This window comes from Ziziphus jujuba, chromosome 11 (assembly GCF_031755915.1).
Source record: "Ziziphus jujuba cultivar Dongzao chromosome 11, ASM3175591v1".
Taxonomy (NCBI): domain Eukaryota; kingdom Viridiplantae; phylum Streptophyta; class Magnoliopsida; order Rosales; family Rhamnaceae; genus Ziziphus; species Ziziphus jujuba.
In genome coordinates this window covers 8,913,970-8,928,829 of record NC_083389.1, presented here as the reverse complement: position 1 = coordinate 8,928,829, position 14,860 = coordinate 8,913,970, and the positions used below count along the sequence as shown (strand labels likewise).

Sequence of the window (14,860 nt, the reverse complement as noted above, 5' to 3'; positions counted from 1 at the left end):
TCATATAAATAATCACTTCATCAACATTTAATTACCTATCATTTTGATAAAATACATAAATTCTATTTCAAATGTAATTTCTGTTAATATTATGTCAATAATATAATGTAAATGCATATTTAAGAATTTTCTAAATTTGCACTTGAAAACAATTTTTTGGAGTTGAACAGTACATACCTAATGGAAGAACATTATGAAATATCATTTAAACAAGTAGTAGCGTCGTATATAACTTGAGCTTTATCCATAAAATCAATTTTATTTTGGGTAAATTATCAAATATAATTTTTGGTTTCTGAAAATGATAATCACACTATCAACACTGAAATACGAAGTCCAACGTTTATTTTATTTTTTTTAAAAAAAGAAAAGAAAAGAAAAGAAAAGTCCAGTAAAATAATTCACAGCTTATTTTGAACTTTGAAGCACATAGGAGAAAAACTACGTGGCATGGCAATAAATAAAGCGCCCGCGTTTCACTTGGATTCATTATTAATTTATTCCATAAATAGTAAAGAAAGAATTTTAATTTCTTGTTTTAAAAAATTATTAATAAAAAGATTTATCTGTATTAAAAAAAAATAGTTAAAAAAAAAAGGAAAAACAAGGAATTAAAAGTTGCCACGGTGGCTGTGGAGGAATAACTGGCGCTAGTCGCAGAAACCCGAGAAGCCCCAATTGTGATAGTTTGCTTTAAATTTCTTTGGAGTTTTTGATCGCCGACGAGAACCTTCCTCTGATCGCTACCAGAGGAACACCCGCTCTTTTAACTTCTCAATCATGGCAATGACGATTGAAGGTACCGCTTCTAAACTCTTCGATTTGTTTCCTTTATTATCTCCATTTTCACTACTTTATTTTTTTATTATTTTTTTGGGGGTCTTGTACTATGCGATAATATTTTCATGCTTCGGTGAAATTTATGAAAACTAATTTTCGTAGAAATTATATTTTAGTTGAATTTTCTTCGCCGAATTTCGGTGAATTTGGGAGTCCATTGCTTAGAATCGAGATTCATTAGGCCGAAAGGTTGATTAGTGTGGAATTAGGGTTCCATGTACTGTATCTTCTTGGTTACTTGGAACAATATGGGCTGAAGAAAGAGGTTTGGAACTTGATCCTGAAAAACACATTTATATGAATTTTTCTTTTCGCTATTTTTTCCCCGTGGGAATGATCGAAGCCCTAGAAGATGGTTGAGAGTCACAAACTCCCAATTAGTCAAATTTTTCGTGTAAATTCAGTAGATGCACTACATAATGATGGGACATCTGACGTTTTCAAATGATCCCAAGTGCTACTTATGCTATATGGAGACTCAGTTAATACAGTCTACAGATAATAAGTGAATTTTGTGGAGAAGTTGGGCTTCAGTTTACTTCTTCATGTATGGAGTTTCATTTACTATTGTTTACAGATAATGTACAGTTTGCATTGTTATTTTTACCCCTGTTTTTGATATTTCAAAATTTTCAAGACATTTTGTTTTTACGGCTTCTTCAATCTCTGGTTACTTTCTGATACTTTGAACTAATTTTTTGTGTTTTGTTGCATGGTTATGCGGGAAATTGTTGCATTGTTCTTGATCCTTGCAGTGTAAGTGAGGAATATAATTCTGTGGTTTTGGCCCTGTTGAAGCTCAAGTAAAATACACTTCTAACATCACCTTTTAAATTGTGCAGGCTCGCAGGACTTGCTTTTATGTTTTCATCTAGCATCTTGCTACAGATCCTGGTACTTTTCATAGTTTGACTGCTTGTAATTTCATTTTAAAAAAAAAAAAAAAAAGTCTGACTGATTATAAGCTCGTCTTTGCTGTTTGTACACATAATCTAGTTTTGTTAGTTAATATTACAAGTGAATCGTTGTTGAGATGTATGGAAGTGTTATGTAAATGCTTTTTTTCTAGTTGTTTTCAAGCATTGTCTTTCTCTTTTGTTGAAATTGAACTTGTATACATCTTGGTATGGCCCCATATTCCTAAACCCTCAAGGTTACTGGGGTACACCTTTTTCACATTTGTGCCTGTTTTGGAAACACTTAAGGTCCTATACTATCGCTGCCAGTGGATTTGTTGCAACTATGCTTCTTTTTTATGAAAATTTGGTGCAAGTATACTTTCTTTTGATAATTTCTGGTTGTCATTATTTTCTTTTATTGGTGTGCCAGGCTTGTGCATTATACAATAACTGGTGGCCAATGTTATCAGGTGGGTGATTCTACTACAAGGTGGTTGTGCTACTCTTATATTAGGGTTTAATTGTAAGGTTGATATGTGAATGTTTGGCTGTTATTGCAGCTCTCATGTACGTCCTTGTACCTATGCCTTGCTTATTCTTTGGTGGTGGGTCCACTCAATTTTTGACTAGCAGGGATGGTGGGGGGTGAGTTCTTCTGTATCTAATCCATTTAACTTATAAAAAAGTTTTCCCTTGCTGTAAGCCTTATATGTATGCCTACAAATTTGGTAATTTGTTCCCTTATTACAGTTAGAGGTACCTCATAATTTTTATTGATGCCAAAAATCTTTGTGTAGAACAACACTTAATATTTTAAGTACTTTTGTTTTATGCAATTAGTTGATAACCCTGTTGTTTGCCTACTGGCATCGCCGACAGATATTAGGACTATTCATGCTTTAAGGTGTTGGTCCAAACCTGGACTCGTTCAATCCATCCATAGAATTCTGTGTCTGAATCTATATTCATGCTGGAGAAGTTTTTTGAGTTTGTCAGCGTATTTGGCTGTGGGCATTCAATTTACTTTGTTATGTTGACTATATCCAGTTATTTGTAGTTCTTATTCTGGAAGAACACAGTAACTATTCCAAGAGAAACTTTTTGAAGAATTTCAAATATGCAAACGGCTATCTGTTACCTCTCTTTATGGATTATTAGTTCCCTCTTTTCATGCTTGATTTCATCAATATACCTTTTGTTTGTTTGTTTGTTGGTCTGTTTGTTTGTTTTTTTTTTTTTTAATTATTTTTATTATTATTATTTTTAATAATTATACATATATATATATATGCATATATATATATATATATATATATATATGGTGCAGATGGATAGATGCTGCTAAATTTTTGACTGGGGCATCTGCAGTAGGGAGCATAGCCATTCCTATTATTCTTAGGCATGCTCATATGATTTCAACAGGAGCTATGTTCATCGAGTTCGTATCGTTCTTAATTTTTGTCTGCACTGTCTTGTGTTTCCACCATGCTAGTCTTGAAGATGACTGGTGATTTCGAGTTAGTAACTTAAGTTATTTCGTTGTGGTGATCTTCGGCACTGCTTATGATGCAACAATTGCAAAAATTATGGTTGTGTATACGAGAGGAAAGAAATGGAAAATTTGCCACTTTGTAAATCTTTTCGATGTATATTATTATTGTCAAAACGTGGTTTGATTAACTTGTGTTATATTTTGTTTGGAAAAAAACATCATGTCTAATTTAATGTGTGGAAGCTTGTGCTTGATAGCGATGCACTGATACACTTATTTTGGAATCTCTCTTTTCTTTATCCATACATTTATCTTTCCGGGAGAAGTGGAATAATTATTGGAGTAATTGGCTACATAAGGAGCACAGAGGCTCGAGGCTTGTGGCTTAATAATAAACGGGGACCATGTAGAAATGGAATTGTTAGTTTATAAATGGATGACCTTTTTTTAAAATTTTTAATTTTTTTTATATCAATACAAGATAAAGGAATTTCATGGCATACAAAATTGATTGAGTAATTTTATAATGATCAAATTTTGTAACTAAAATTTTGGTATTTAGTGATTTGGCACTCTTTAAATCGTGTTGCCTCTTATGATTGTAGGATATTATTTAATTTGACAAGCATCGATAGACTATTACATGCTTGGATGTTAAAATTTTTGTTAATAAATTTAGTACATATAGCATTGCTCTAGAAAATTTATCGCTCTAGAGAATTTGTCATGAGTGGACAAGAGTTTCCAAGTTCCAGATAAGATGGACCCTGACAATTGTCTAAAAAGAAGAATCTTACAAACAAGTTCATGGCATACAAAATTGTTTGGGTAATTTTAGAGTGATTAAATTTTTTAACCAAAATTTTGGTTTAGTGATTTGGCATTCTTTCATTGGTTATGCCTTCTATGATCGTAGGATATTATTTAATTTAATAATCATTACTACACAATTACATGATTGGATATCAAAATTTTGTTTATTAAATTTGCTACATCTAGCATGGCCGTAGAAAATTTATCATGAATGTGGACAAGAGTTTCCAAGTTCCAGACAAGATGGACCCTCTTCTAGACCCATATATACAGAGAAAAGTTGTCTAAAAAGATGAATCTTACAAACTTTTGCTTGGCTTTCCTCCATATAAAATATGGCCCCTATCTACAGAGAGACTTGTCTGAAGAGATGAATCTTACGTACTTGGATTTCCACCATACAAAAGCCATGTTTCCACCAATACAAACAAAAAAATAAAAAATAAAAAATAAAAAAATACAAAGTAGGGATGCTTACCGCTTTCATATGGATTTTCAAACTTATGGCCAGGAATCCATTTTTAGCCCCCCCCCCCCCAAAAAAAAAAAAAAAAAAATTCACTTTGAAGTCCTCCAACAAAAAGAGTAGAAGATATATGTAAAGAAGATATTTTATTTATTTATTTTTTGTCTTTTGCTTAATGTGTAAAGAAGAATAGTAATTATAAATTGAAACTTTTCTTTGCAAAATGCAATCTTCTATTGATTTGGCAATGACCTCTTTTTGCTAGTCAAGCTTGTTTGTATACATGAGCGATCATCAAGTCGGCAATAATGAAAAATGTCAATTTTTTTAATGAAAAGGAAAAGGAAAAAAAGAGGGCAGAAAGAGCAAGTGGAGAGAGGAAATGGAAGGGCTTTGCGATTGCCGCGGTTTATTGGCAGTCATATAGAGAATATGGGAATGGCAGAAGCAGCATGCGCGTGTATGACTTTTTTTTGCCTTTTTGTCGAAATGCGCGTATGACTTGGGTTGGGTCTCACTCGTTCCCTTGTTTTCTCTCTCTTCAATCGCTATCTTAATTAAAGACGAATACTTTCCATGTGTATTGTTCATTGTCCATTTACAAGCAGCCGTCTGTTGCTATTACTGAAAGTTATAATTGCTTCCATGTTCACTGAGACGAAAATTAGACAAAAACTAAAAGAGACAAAAGCAACACCATTAGATAATGAAATTAACGTTTAGTTGTTGGAAATTATTCAGGGATTTAATCTTTTTGTATATTCGTTTCGGAGCTTTTGTTTTATATTTCAAAAGAAAATTTGGACTCTAGTGTTTGAGAATTAATATAAAAAAAATAATAAAAAGTTTAATTATATGTGGCATAGAAAAAGGAAAAGCTTTATTTTGAAAATAAGATTATATATGATCGTAGAGCAAATGCATAGGATAGAGAATATCGTGCCCTATGTCCAACAAATTTTCTTCCATTGCACGTTCTTGGGATTTTGACCTTTTTTGTTCCCATTATCTAGAATTGATTTTGCTTTTTTTTTTTTTTGGTAATACCATGATCTAGAATTGTTTTAACACTCCATTTTCTTTTATTATTATTATTAATTAAAAAAGTCTTGCATGAGGTAGAATAAGCTAATTTTCTTGAATCATTTTAAATTTACTTTTTTTTTTCTTTTTTCTTTTTTTTCTAATGCGTTATGCAAGTAAGAAAAAATTGACCCATTATGACAATTCAGTGAAATGCTGTAGTGTATTAAGGTTCCTAAGGCTAGACATATTATTAGTTAAACTAAATGGAAAAATTCACAAGGCTGTAACGCATTTGTTTATTTTTCCATTTTTTTGGGGGTCAATTTAAGAACAAAGATTTTTTTAAAAACAGTGAAAAAAGCATAGTCTTGTACACTTATCAACAAAACTAAACAATACATCTGAAAGCAAAGCATCTCAGGTCAACTTTGATGAATATATTCCTTGGAAATATAACGAAAAACTGCATCCTTAACTTTGTTTGTATTACTTCGTTATATATACAGAAAGAAGAAATACATTCTTTTATTTTAATTATGAACTTATCAACCTTAATTTCTTTAGGCTTCCACTGCGGCTTCTAGCTCAATTGAAAAAAAACAATAATAAAATTGATTTTAGGGATGTCAACGGGGCGGAGCGGGGCCGGTTTTTAAAATCCCGTCCCCGTCTCCGTGGAGAATTTTACATCCCATCTCCGCGATTTTCCCCGTTTTTTTAGGTGCGGGACGGGATCGGGGATTTTGCGGGGCGGGACGGTTTTTCCCATTTTGTTTTTTAATTGATATTTTTTTTAAAAATTTATATAAAAAAATTATTTTATGATTAAAATATAAAGAAAATGACTACAATGCAATAAAAATATAATAAAATACATCAAGGAATAAATTTACAATTATAATAAAATACATATTTAGAAAAATAAATAAAAAAAAGAAAATGATTTTACATAAATAAAATTTTATAAAAAAAATAATAAATAAATATATATATATATATTGGGACGGGTTCGGGGCGGGGTTATTATTCCCCGTCCCCGACTCGGTTTTTAGGCATTTGCCCCGAGCCCGTCCCGCATCTCCAAATTTTCGGGGAAAAACCGCCCCGTTAGGGGTGGTGCACCGCGATTTCGGGGATGGGCAAGGCAAATTGACATCCCTAATTGATTTGCTTCTATGCCTTTTGATCTACCATTCTTCTCTTTTGTGATCCAATACGTACTAAAAGTGCCCGGCTTAGCATGAAACAATTGGCCCTTGGCAGCTACTCATGGAATTACTTATAATATTTGTTTTTGACGGTGTAAAATGTTTTAAATTTTGAAAAACAATTTGAGGAGGAAAACAATATGAAAAGTTAATTAATATTAGAAATAATGAATAGGTAATAAAGTTAGTTATGTTATTTAGTTAAAATTTTCTTTATTTCCTAAAGTATAATATTTGTAATTTTAGATTTTGTTTAAAAAAACAGTAGAAAATTAATTTATAGGGGAAAAAAAATAATTCTTTTCAGTTTTTTCATTAGTTTTTATAAATCTATTGTTAAAAACATTTTTTCAACAAATTTCAATTGCACACATGACAAACAGGTGGTAGTAACATAACATTTACATTATGTTTTTCACTGCTAAAGTTGTTTAGGCTAATTAAAAAATGTAGAAAGAGAGTTTCTTTATTATTGTTTTGAGATTAATTATAGTTTTACCTATAGAGGTCAAGGTTAATGCTTATAAATTTCAGTGGTAACTATATTTCACGCTTGGATGGTATTGTGTTTTGTTTTTGGATTCTCTAAACAATATAAATCTCTTACATTAATTTCTATCCAATTGATAATTAATGTTTAAATAGGTTACAAAACTCATCATGTATATTCTCTTGAGAAGATATAAAAAATAGTTAAAAAGAAGAAAAAGAGAACAAAACAATTTACCCACCAACTACAATGCGTTTTGCACTCAACCTTCTGAAACAACACAAACTCTCATTACTGTTTTAAAGTTTTGTTGTTATCTATTGGATTGATCTGATAAAAGATAGCAATATTTTAAAGGACAATGTGTGGTGTTTTCCTCTTTTCTGTTTGCGAGGCTAAGTGTTAGTCTAGATATGCTATATTTGGTGGGTGAAATGAAAAAATGACCGTCCCTAAATTTTATATTTTCTTTTTCTATTTATACTTGTCTTAAAATTGAGTTAGTTTCTTAGGGTGTGTCTTGACAAAGTTTACATATCATCAATGTATAAACCCTGGTTATGAATCACCAAAAACTTAATAATTATATTAGTAAATACCATATATTAACGTTTCTTTACTCTAGTTTTATTTCGAAAACATCTACTTGAAATTATAAACAAATATTCATATAACACAAAATATTATTCTACATTCAAAGTGTTAAACCTAAAGGTTATATTAATAATGACAAACAAAGAGTTCGTCTGTTTTCTTGAAATTCATGGTAAATTAGAACTTACACTTAGTTAATTATTGAACAGGTCATTTAGTGGCCTACATACATATTGAAATTCTTGGGAGGCATACCAAGTCTTCGATCATCCCAAAAAAAAAAAAAAAAAACCTCCTGTTGGAAGTTCTTCTGCTTAATTAGAACCAATTGAGCTGATCATCCCAATACCACAAAGCCTCATTATCAACACTCATAGGCAAAACCCCCTCAGTTTGAAGCAGTTGTCCATGTTCTCCTGAGGATGAGCTCTCTGATGAGCTTGAAATTCTTTTTTCTCCCACAGGAGCTGGATTCCCACTAACTATACTTACTTGATCCTCGTCACTATGGACTTGCTGGGTTGTAGGGTATCTTACTTCCTTCATCTGAGGTCGTCTATCAAATGCTCTCAAGCATTTCGATTTCTTGTAAACTCGGCATACACTCAATTCATGCCTTAGCTGCCATTATAGGCAAAAGAAAATAATTATTTTTATAATTTTATTTCATTGATATATATATATATATATATATATATATAAAGAACTAATGTAGCAGGAACTAAAAACGAAGTCGATGAGCTAAATAATGGATTAGAGGTATTAGAAATATAATGTAAGATTAAGATTATATATACATATATATATATATATATATACCGGAGGAAGAGTAGTTGCACTGGTAGTTACGGATGAGGAATATGCTTCTCCTTCAGTGGCTTTGTATTCATTCATTTTCCATTCGGTCTTCCTTCCACTGGGGGCTCGACCGATGTAGAAAACCATGGTTCTCTTAACTCCGATGATGCGGTTGTCGGAAGAGTAGATGTTATTGGGTGAACCAGTTGCTTTCCAATACCCAGTACTTGTGAGTCTATTGGGTCTTCCTCCACGCGCTTCACTCTCTTGTCTCTCGATGAAAAAGAAGCACTGTTCAGGGTCTCCTCGGCATAGTTCTCCCGATAAGACTGAAAAACCAAATTTCCAATTAAACAAAATTCCTTTTAATTATGATTTAGGTTTTAATTTCCAGGAAATAAATGAAGAATATATATATACATATAAGAAGAAGTAGATCATGAAAGGAAAAACAATTTCATTATCATATGATAATATATAATTAATATATTTCTGTTAGTACTTTTCGAGAAGGTAAAAGGTTAATTAACTCATTATTGGTGCACCTACATGAAATAAAGAAAGATTGATGATTATACAAGTTGATATAATCTGAGAGATCCCAATTGAAAAATAACAAAAAATTTATTAACTCCAGAAAAAATGAAAAGAAAGTAAATCAAGATGAATTTGAGCTTGAAAATAGTTAAAACCACCATGGACGAAGGTTTATGGATGCATATATATATATATATATATATGTATAGCTGGTGTTCGAGCAGTGAATCGAATTAAAATCTTGCTCGAATTAAAATCTTAATACGCAAAGCAGCATTTTTTCAAAAGTTTAAGCTATACGTATATATATATATATATATATATATATATCTATACAAATTGCACAAGGAAACAAATTGATTAGGTAGTAGATCAGATCAGAGAGAGATTTTTACGTGGGAGATCCCAAGGATTATAGTCGTAAATATCTAAGACAGGTATAACCCTGTCCATAACCTGGTTTAAATCTTCTCTCGTTCCTTCTAGCTTGCTATGCAGATAGAAAGAAACCAATTCTTCCTCCGTCGGGTAGAATCTGAATCCAGGTGGCAAATCCTCCATTGATGATCAATTTTCGTAGCTCTCAAGTTTCAAAATATATGTTTTCTCTGTTACTCAATGTGGTCTTTCACATAGTGTTCCTACCACAGTATATATAGAGAAGTAATTGAAGTTAGGCAAATATGCAAAGAGATAGAGAGAGAGAGAGAGAGAGAGAGAAAGAGACTGAGATTTGTTCTTGCTGGGAAACTTCCACGGACTTATCAGGAAGAAAGTTTTCTATCCCCGTACATGACTAATTCAAGCAAGTCATCCTCAGCTTAATCGTAAATAATAATAATAATAATAAACAAACAAACTGTTATTTACGGGAAGTAAAAATAAAGAAAAAGTTTTTTTTCTTTTCTTTCTTTTAATAAATTAGAGATTGGATGGTATCAATAATTACTAAATATATATCATTTATCAAAATTTTGAATACTAACAAATGAGGAATTTATATAAACAATGACAACAAATTAATTGATATATAAAATTTGATAAACAAGATTTGGATGAATTTAACTTTATTGCTAGCTAAAACAAATGTACTAATTTTCATGTAAATTATTGACCATTATAGGACTGCTTTATGTGAACGACTGACATTTCATATTTTAACTTCTGAAAAAATCATTACTCTATTAGTTAATTAATTAGCATGAAATAGAGTCAATATTCAAATTCATTTGTTTCACATTGATCGTCAAATAGTTTGTAGAAATTAAAATGGGATTAGTTTTTCATTCTACACGACCATGACCATATTACGGCCGATTATGCTTGGACGCTACATATACATATATACAAGGGCGGAGCCACATTATGGCATGAGTGGCCATGGTCCCCCTGCCACCGTTAAAAATATTTACATCTTAGGTATTTTTAAAATTTTTATCTACCTTATATGAACCCCCTAAAATATGATTAATTTCTTCTTTTTTTTCCTTTGTTTTTTTCCCCCCATTTTATGCTATTTTGAAAGATTTATTCATTTTAATAAGTCTTTATTATTATTTCCTTTGTTGGTATTTAATTAATTACGTTGTGAACTTTAAAATAGATAGTTTGTAATTTATAATATCTTAGCCTAATCTAAGTAAACTATATATACATATATATATATATATATATATATGTATAAATATAATATTTCTTTCACCATGTTGACACTTATATATATCATATACTATCCACAATAAAAAAAAATACAATAAGCAAATCAAAATACACAAGAAAATTATATAACTCTATTTTAATAATTGTTTTTTTTTTAAAAAAAAAGTGAATAACATAGTATGAAGTGTTTGTGTTTTACGTATTAATTTTCACCATTTATAACTGTTATTTTTTTTTATAGAACTACAATTGTGTATATTTTATTTTATTATAGTTTTCATAAAAAAAAAATTGGAGAATTGAAATAATGAAGGTTATACTTTGATAAATAATTAATATTTTTTAATATTTTTCAATATATATATATATATATATATTTATGAGTTGATATGTGATTGAGTTGAAATGTTATCATACTTTATATATATATATATATCTATATATATATATATATATTATATTCTGACAAAATTACATAATACTGTTTTTTTTTTTAACAATTTAATGTTGAATATTAACATTTATAGCTGTAATTTTTTTTTTTTCCCGTCACCCCTGCTATGAACATCCTGGCTTCTTCCCTATACACACGCATATATATATATATATATATATACATGCAGAATTGGAAAAGTCATTTAAATTACTTTCATGGCCAAGACATTCAAACTACCACATTTTTCATGTCATTTAATTTGCAAAAATAAAATAAAAACTTAAAAAGTAAAATAAAAAATACTTCTCACACCGAAAGTACATTTATTTTACGTTAGTTAAGAACCTTCTTTCTATGAAGTGTGCTGCAAATTATGTTGACCTTTACGAGTACACGCTCCCTTTTCTCAAGGAAAAAGATACACGTCTACAATTCTTCTTCTTTTTCTTTTTAATTACCTAAATTTTGACATGAGAATCATTAAAGCAGCGTGCGCGAAAAATTAATAAAAAGACCTTTTTATACAAAATTTATCAACGGATCAGCAACATATTATTCACGACAGCTGGAGGAAAAGCCGGTAAATTGAAACACAGACTTATATCTAAAATATTTGTATATTTGTATAGACATCGAAATAAGAAAAATAGTGTGAGTGCTTTTTTTTTTTTTTTTTTAAAGTTAAAAAATATAAACAAATCCATGGATGAACTGATTTCAAATTAGTGCAACTAATGGTGTTAATAAATTTGTCCTTCCTCAGCTGCTTGTGTGGGAGTGGGAGTGGGAGTCTCTTCTACATATGCATATATAGACTCGTTCTCAAATAAGGGAATTTCTAAACTTATTACATAGCAGATGCTTATGCAATATGTGATAAGTTTTAAGAGTTTTCACATCCATTTCTACTTTAAAAAGTAAACCCATAAGGATTAATCCCGTTAATAAAAATATGTGTTTCCTTTATTAGATTGATATAAGGAAGGCATTTTAAGATCACGTAAAGAGGGACTAGTCGATGTGCATGTAAGCTGGTCTCATGTCTGCTAAAACCAAAGGTGAAGGGGGGTGTTTGAATCAAATAATAATTATCGGTTCATGATAAATATTTTTCGCATAAGCATGTATAGTTTATATAAATCAATGACCCTACATACATATAGGAACAATATATGTCTTCAAAAATATATTAGGAGATGGTTTCGCTTTCCATGAGATCAATATATTCTGTATGTATATGATTTTTTTTTTTTTCCCCTCTTAATAAGAGATTGGCCCTACATATACTTATATAGAAATGTAATATAAGTAAGAGTATCTCCAATTGAGATATTGATTATGAAAATATACATGACCCAAAAATAAAATAGACTATATTTTAAAACAAAGTTTGCTCTCTAATGATAATGTTTATTTTGGCCTGAATATTGTTAAATGAATGTCTATTCTAGAGGAATATTCTATATTTTTTATGAAAGTCAAATTTTTCTAAAAAGATATTTTTTTCTTCTAAAAAAATAAATTGATAGAATATATAATTAACTGATAGTCAATAATAGTTATCAATCGTCTTTTTGCACAAAACCTATAAAAAAACAATTTTTTATTTGACTGAACAATTTCTCTTCCACATATACAGTGGTCGATGTTCATCATTATGAAAATTCAATGGCAAATAAGCAAAATAGACAATGTTTTAAAGAAATTGCTTTTAACTGGTAATGTTTAAAATAATGTGTAGCATAGATATTGTTAATGTTTGAGGCTCTATTAATCATTGTAAAATTTTATAAAAACAAAATTTTTCTTCAAAAGTTAGTTTTTTCAAAAAAGAAAAAAAAATTAAATAAAATATATAATTAATTAATAACCATATATAATTTTTATGGAAATTACTATTGAAGATCAATTTTAAAATTAACTATGTATTTAAATAATTTAGCTATTAATAATATTAATTCTATATCACATAGGAAATAATACACATTCACCTCTGGAGATGGTCTAATAAAGACTATGTCCTATGCTGCAATCCATAAATATTTTTATTTTTATTTTTGTACTTTATTTATATAATATTATTGTCTGTGAGGTATCACTTAACTTGAACATGATGTTATATAACAAAATATTGTTGTCTGTGAGACATCACTTAACTTGAACATGATGTTATATAACAATAGTTCTCTGTGTGTGTATATATATATATATATATATTATTTTAATTATTTTCTAAAATTTAGGTCAACATATATCCCATATGGAGAAAGGAAATTAAAAAAGTACGTCAACCCGGAAAATGCTCAATAAATTCTTAAAGATGCTTGGCTAAAGGTTGAAACGGGTAAGTGAGTGACTTTCAAAATGGATTGTCATATTCAACATTATATACCACATACATTTTTTGTTGAATTAATGCATCTTCCTGCTGGTTTATCACTGCCTCTCAACTATATAATCTTGCTTTATTAATAGTCGCTCAAGTATATTCAACTCTATATGATTATGGTCTGCGTACGTCCAGAATAGGATATATAAATATTTATGGTTGTCGGTGATCCTTTTGTCGACTAAATTTCTCTCCACATATATGTAGCCAGACATGAAAATGTTAAAATTGGATCATCTTCATAGGAAAAATTTCTGGCAAAACAAAAGGGAAATAAAGTTTATGATTTCCGTTTGGATTTTTATTTATTTCGTTTTAAGGGTATTTCTATGGATCGTAAAATTTGGAAACTCTAATGCTAGCTGGACGTTTTGTAAAATTTATTTTCAATTTGTAATATATATGCTAATAATTTATAAATTAACTTGTATTTTTTTCATTTTTATAAGTTGAATTACTAGTTTTAAAGATTTATATTTTAACCTAAAATTTATTAGATCCGGATTCTAATACCAAGTTAAATGAACTATTAACATTTTGATATCAAGTTGAATTATCATTTCTACTAAAAATATAATATGATGAAAACTTTACTATCATTTTTAGTTGAATTATCATTTTTATTAAAAATATAATATGATGAAAACTTTACTATCATTTTTATTTTTATTTTTTTTCTCTAAAAATATATAATAAATCTAATATACTCTTTTTCAATATGATGAAAACTTTACTATCATTTTTTTTTTCTAAAAATATATAATAAATCTAATATACTCTTTTTCCCTTTTGGAGGGTGTTTAAAAAAAAAAAAAAAAAAAAACAGTTAGACCAAAGCGCTTTTTAATTTTCTTAGGGTAAAGAATACATATTTTCACATTGATTCCCAAGTTTTTTCCCCTTAAAGTGGAAATCTATAAATAATTTTCTTAACTTAATTAGTACATATATTTCTTCATATGTATATATATATATATATATATATGTATGTTTCATAATCAATTGACTGGTTTTGGAATTTCAGGGAAATAATTAGCCACAAATTCGATCCGAACCCTGACCACCATGTTAAATATGAGATCTAGAAAAGTCAAGTGAATTAGGTTGCTTGCCAGCATGAAATTTCTCTAAAGTTTCAGGACTCTTTGACAAAGCTGTCTCATCCAACCTCGCTATCTTTTTCATTAAATTTTCTACGAAAATATAAATATTC

The 14,860-nt window shown here is 29.5% G+C and overlaps 2 protein-coding genes across 2 annotated transcripts; one reads left to right on the top strand and one right to left on the bottom strand.

The window, feature by feature from the left end:
• Positions 1–590: 590 nt before the first annotated feature.
• Positions 591–3,517, top strand: LOC107416323 (vacuolar protein sorting-associated protein 55 homolog). Its single transcript, XM_048465549.2, has 5 exons — positions 591–799; positions 1,683–1,734; positions 2,170–2,209; positions 2,300–2,384; positions 3,067–3,517. Exons 2-5 carry the CDS (start codon positions 1,702–1,704, stop codon positions 3,248–3,250), a joined length of 342 nt encoding a protein of 113 aa, XP_048321506.1. The 5' UTR covers positions 591–799; positions 1,683–1,701; the 3' UTR covers positions 3,251–3,517.
• A 4,444-nt stretch (positions 3,518–7,961) lies between these two features.
• Positions 7,962–9,880, bottom strand: LOC107416328 (NAC domain-containing protein 90). Its single transcript, XM_016024814.4, has 3 exons — positions 9,559–9,880; positions 8,648–8,955; positions 7,962–8,449 (listed from the first exon to the last, which is right to left on the bottom strand). Exons 1-3 carry the CDS (start codon positions 9,722–9,724, stop codon positions 8,147–8,149), a joined length of 777 nt encoding a protein of 258 aa, XP_015880300.3. The 5' UTR covers positions 9,725–9,880; the 3' UTR covers positions 7,962–8,146.
• Between the last annotated feature and the right edge of the window lie 4,980 nt (positions 9,881–14,860).

Coding starts and splice junctions, on each gene's coding strand:
- LOC107416323 (XM_048465549.2), top strand. CDS start 1,702: ATGTTTTCATCTAGCATCTTGCTACAGATCCTG. Junction 1,735..2,169: donor GCATCTTGCTACAGATCCTG/GTACTTTTCATA, acceptor TTGGTGTGCCAG/GCTTGTGCATTATACAATAA. Junction 2,385..3,066: donor ACTAGCAGGGATGGTGGGGG/GTGAGTTCTTCT, acceptor TATATGGTGCAG/ATGGATAGATGCTGCTAAAT.
- LOC107416328 (XM_016024814.4), bottom strand. CDS start 9,724: ATGGAGGATTTGCCACCTGGATTCAGATTCTACCCGACGGAGGAAGAA. Junction 8,956..9,558: donor TAATCCTTGGGATCTCCCAC/GTAAAAATCTCT, acceptor TTGGTTTTTCAG/TCTTATCGGGAGAACTATGC. Junction 8,450..8,647: donor GTGCAACTACTCTTCCTCCG/GTATATATATAT, acceptor CTATAATGGCAG/CTAAGGCATGAATTGAGTGT.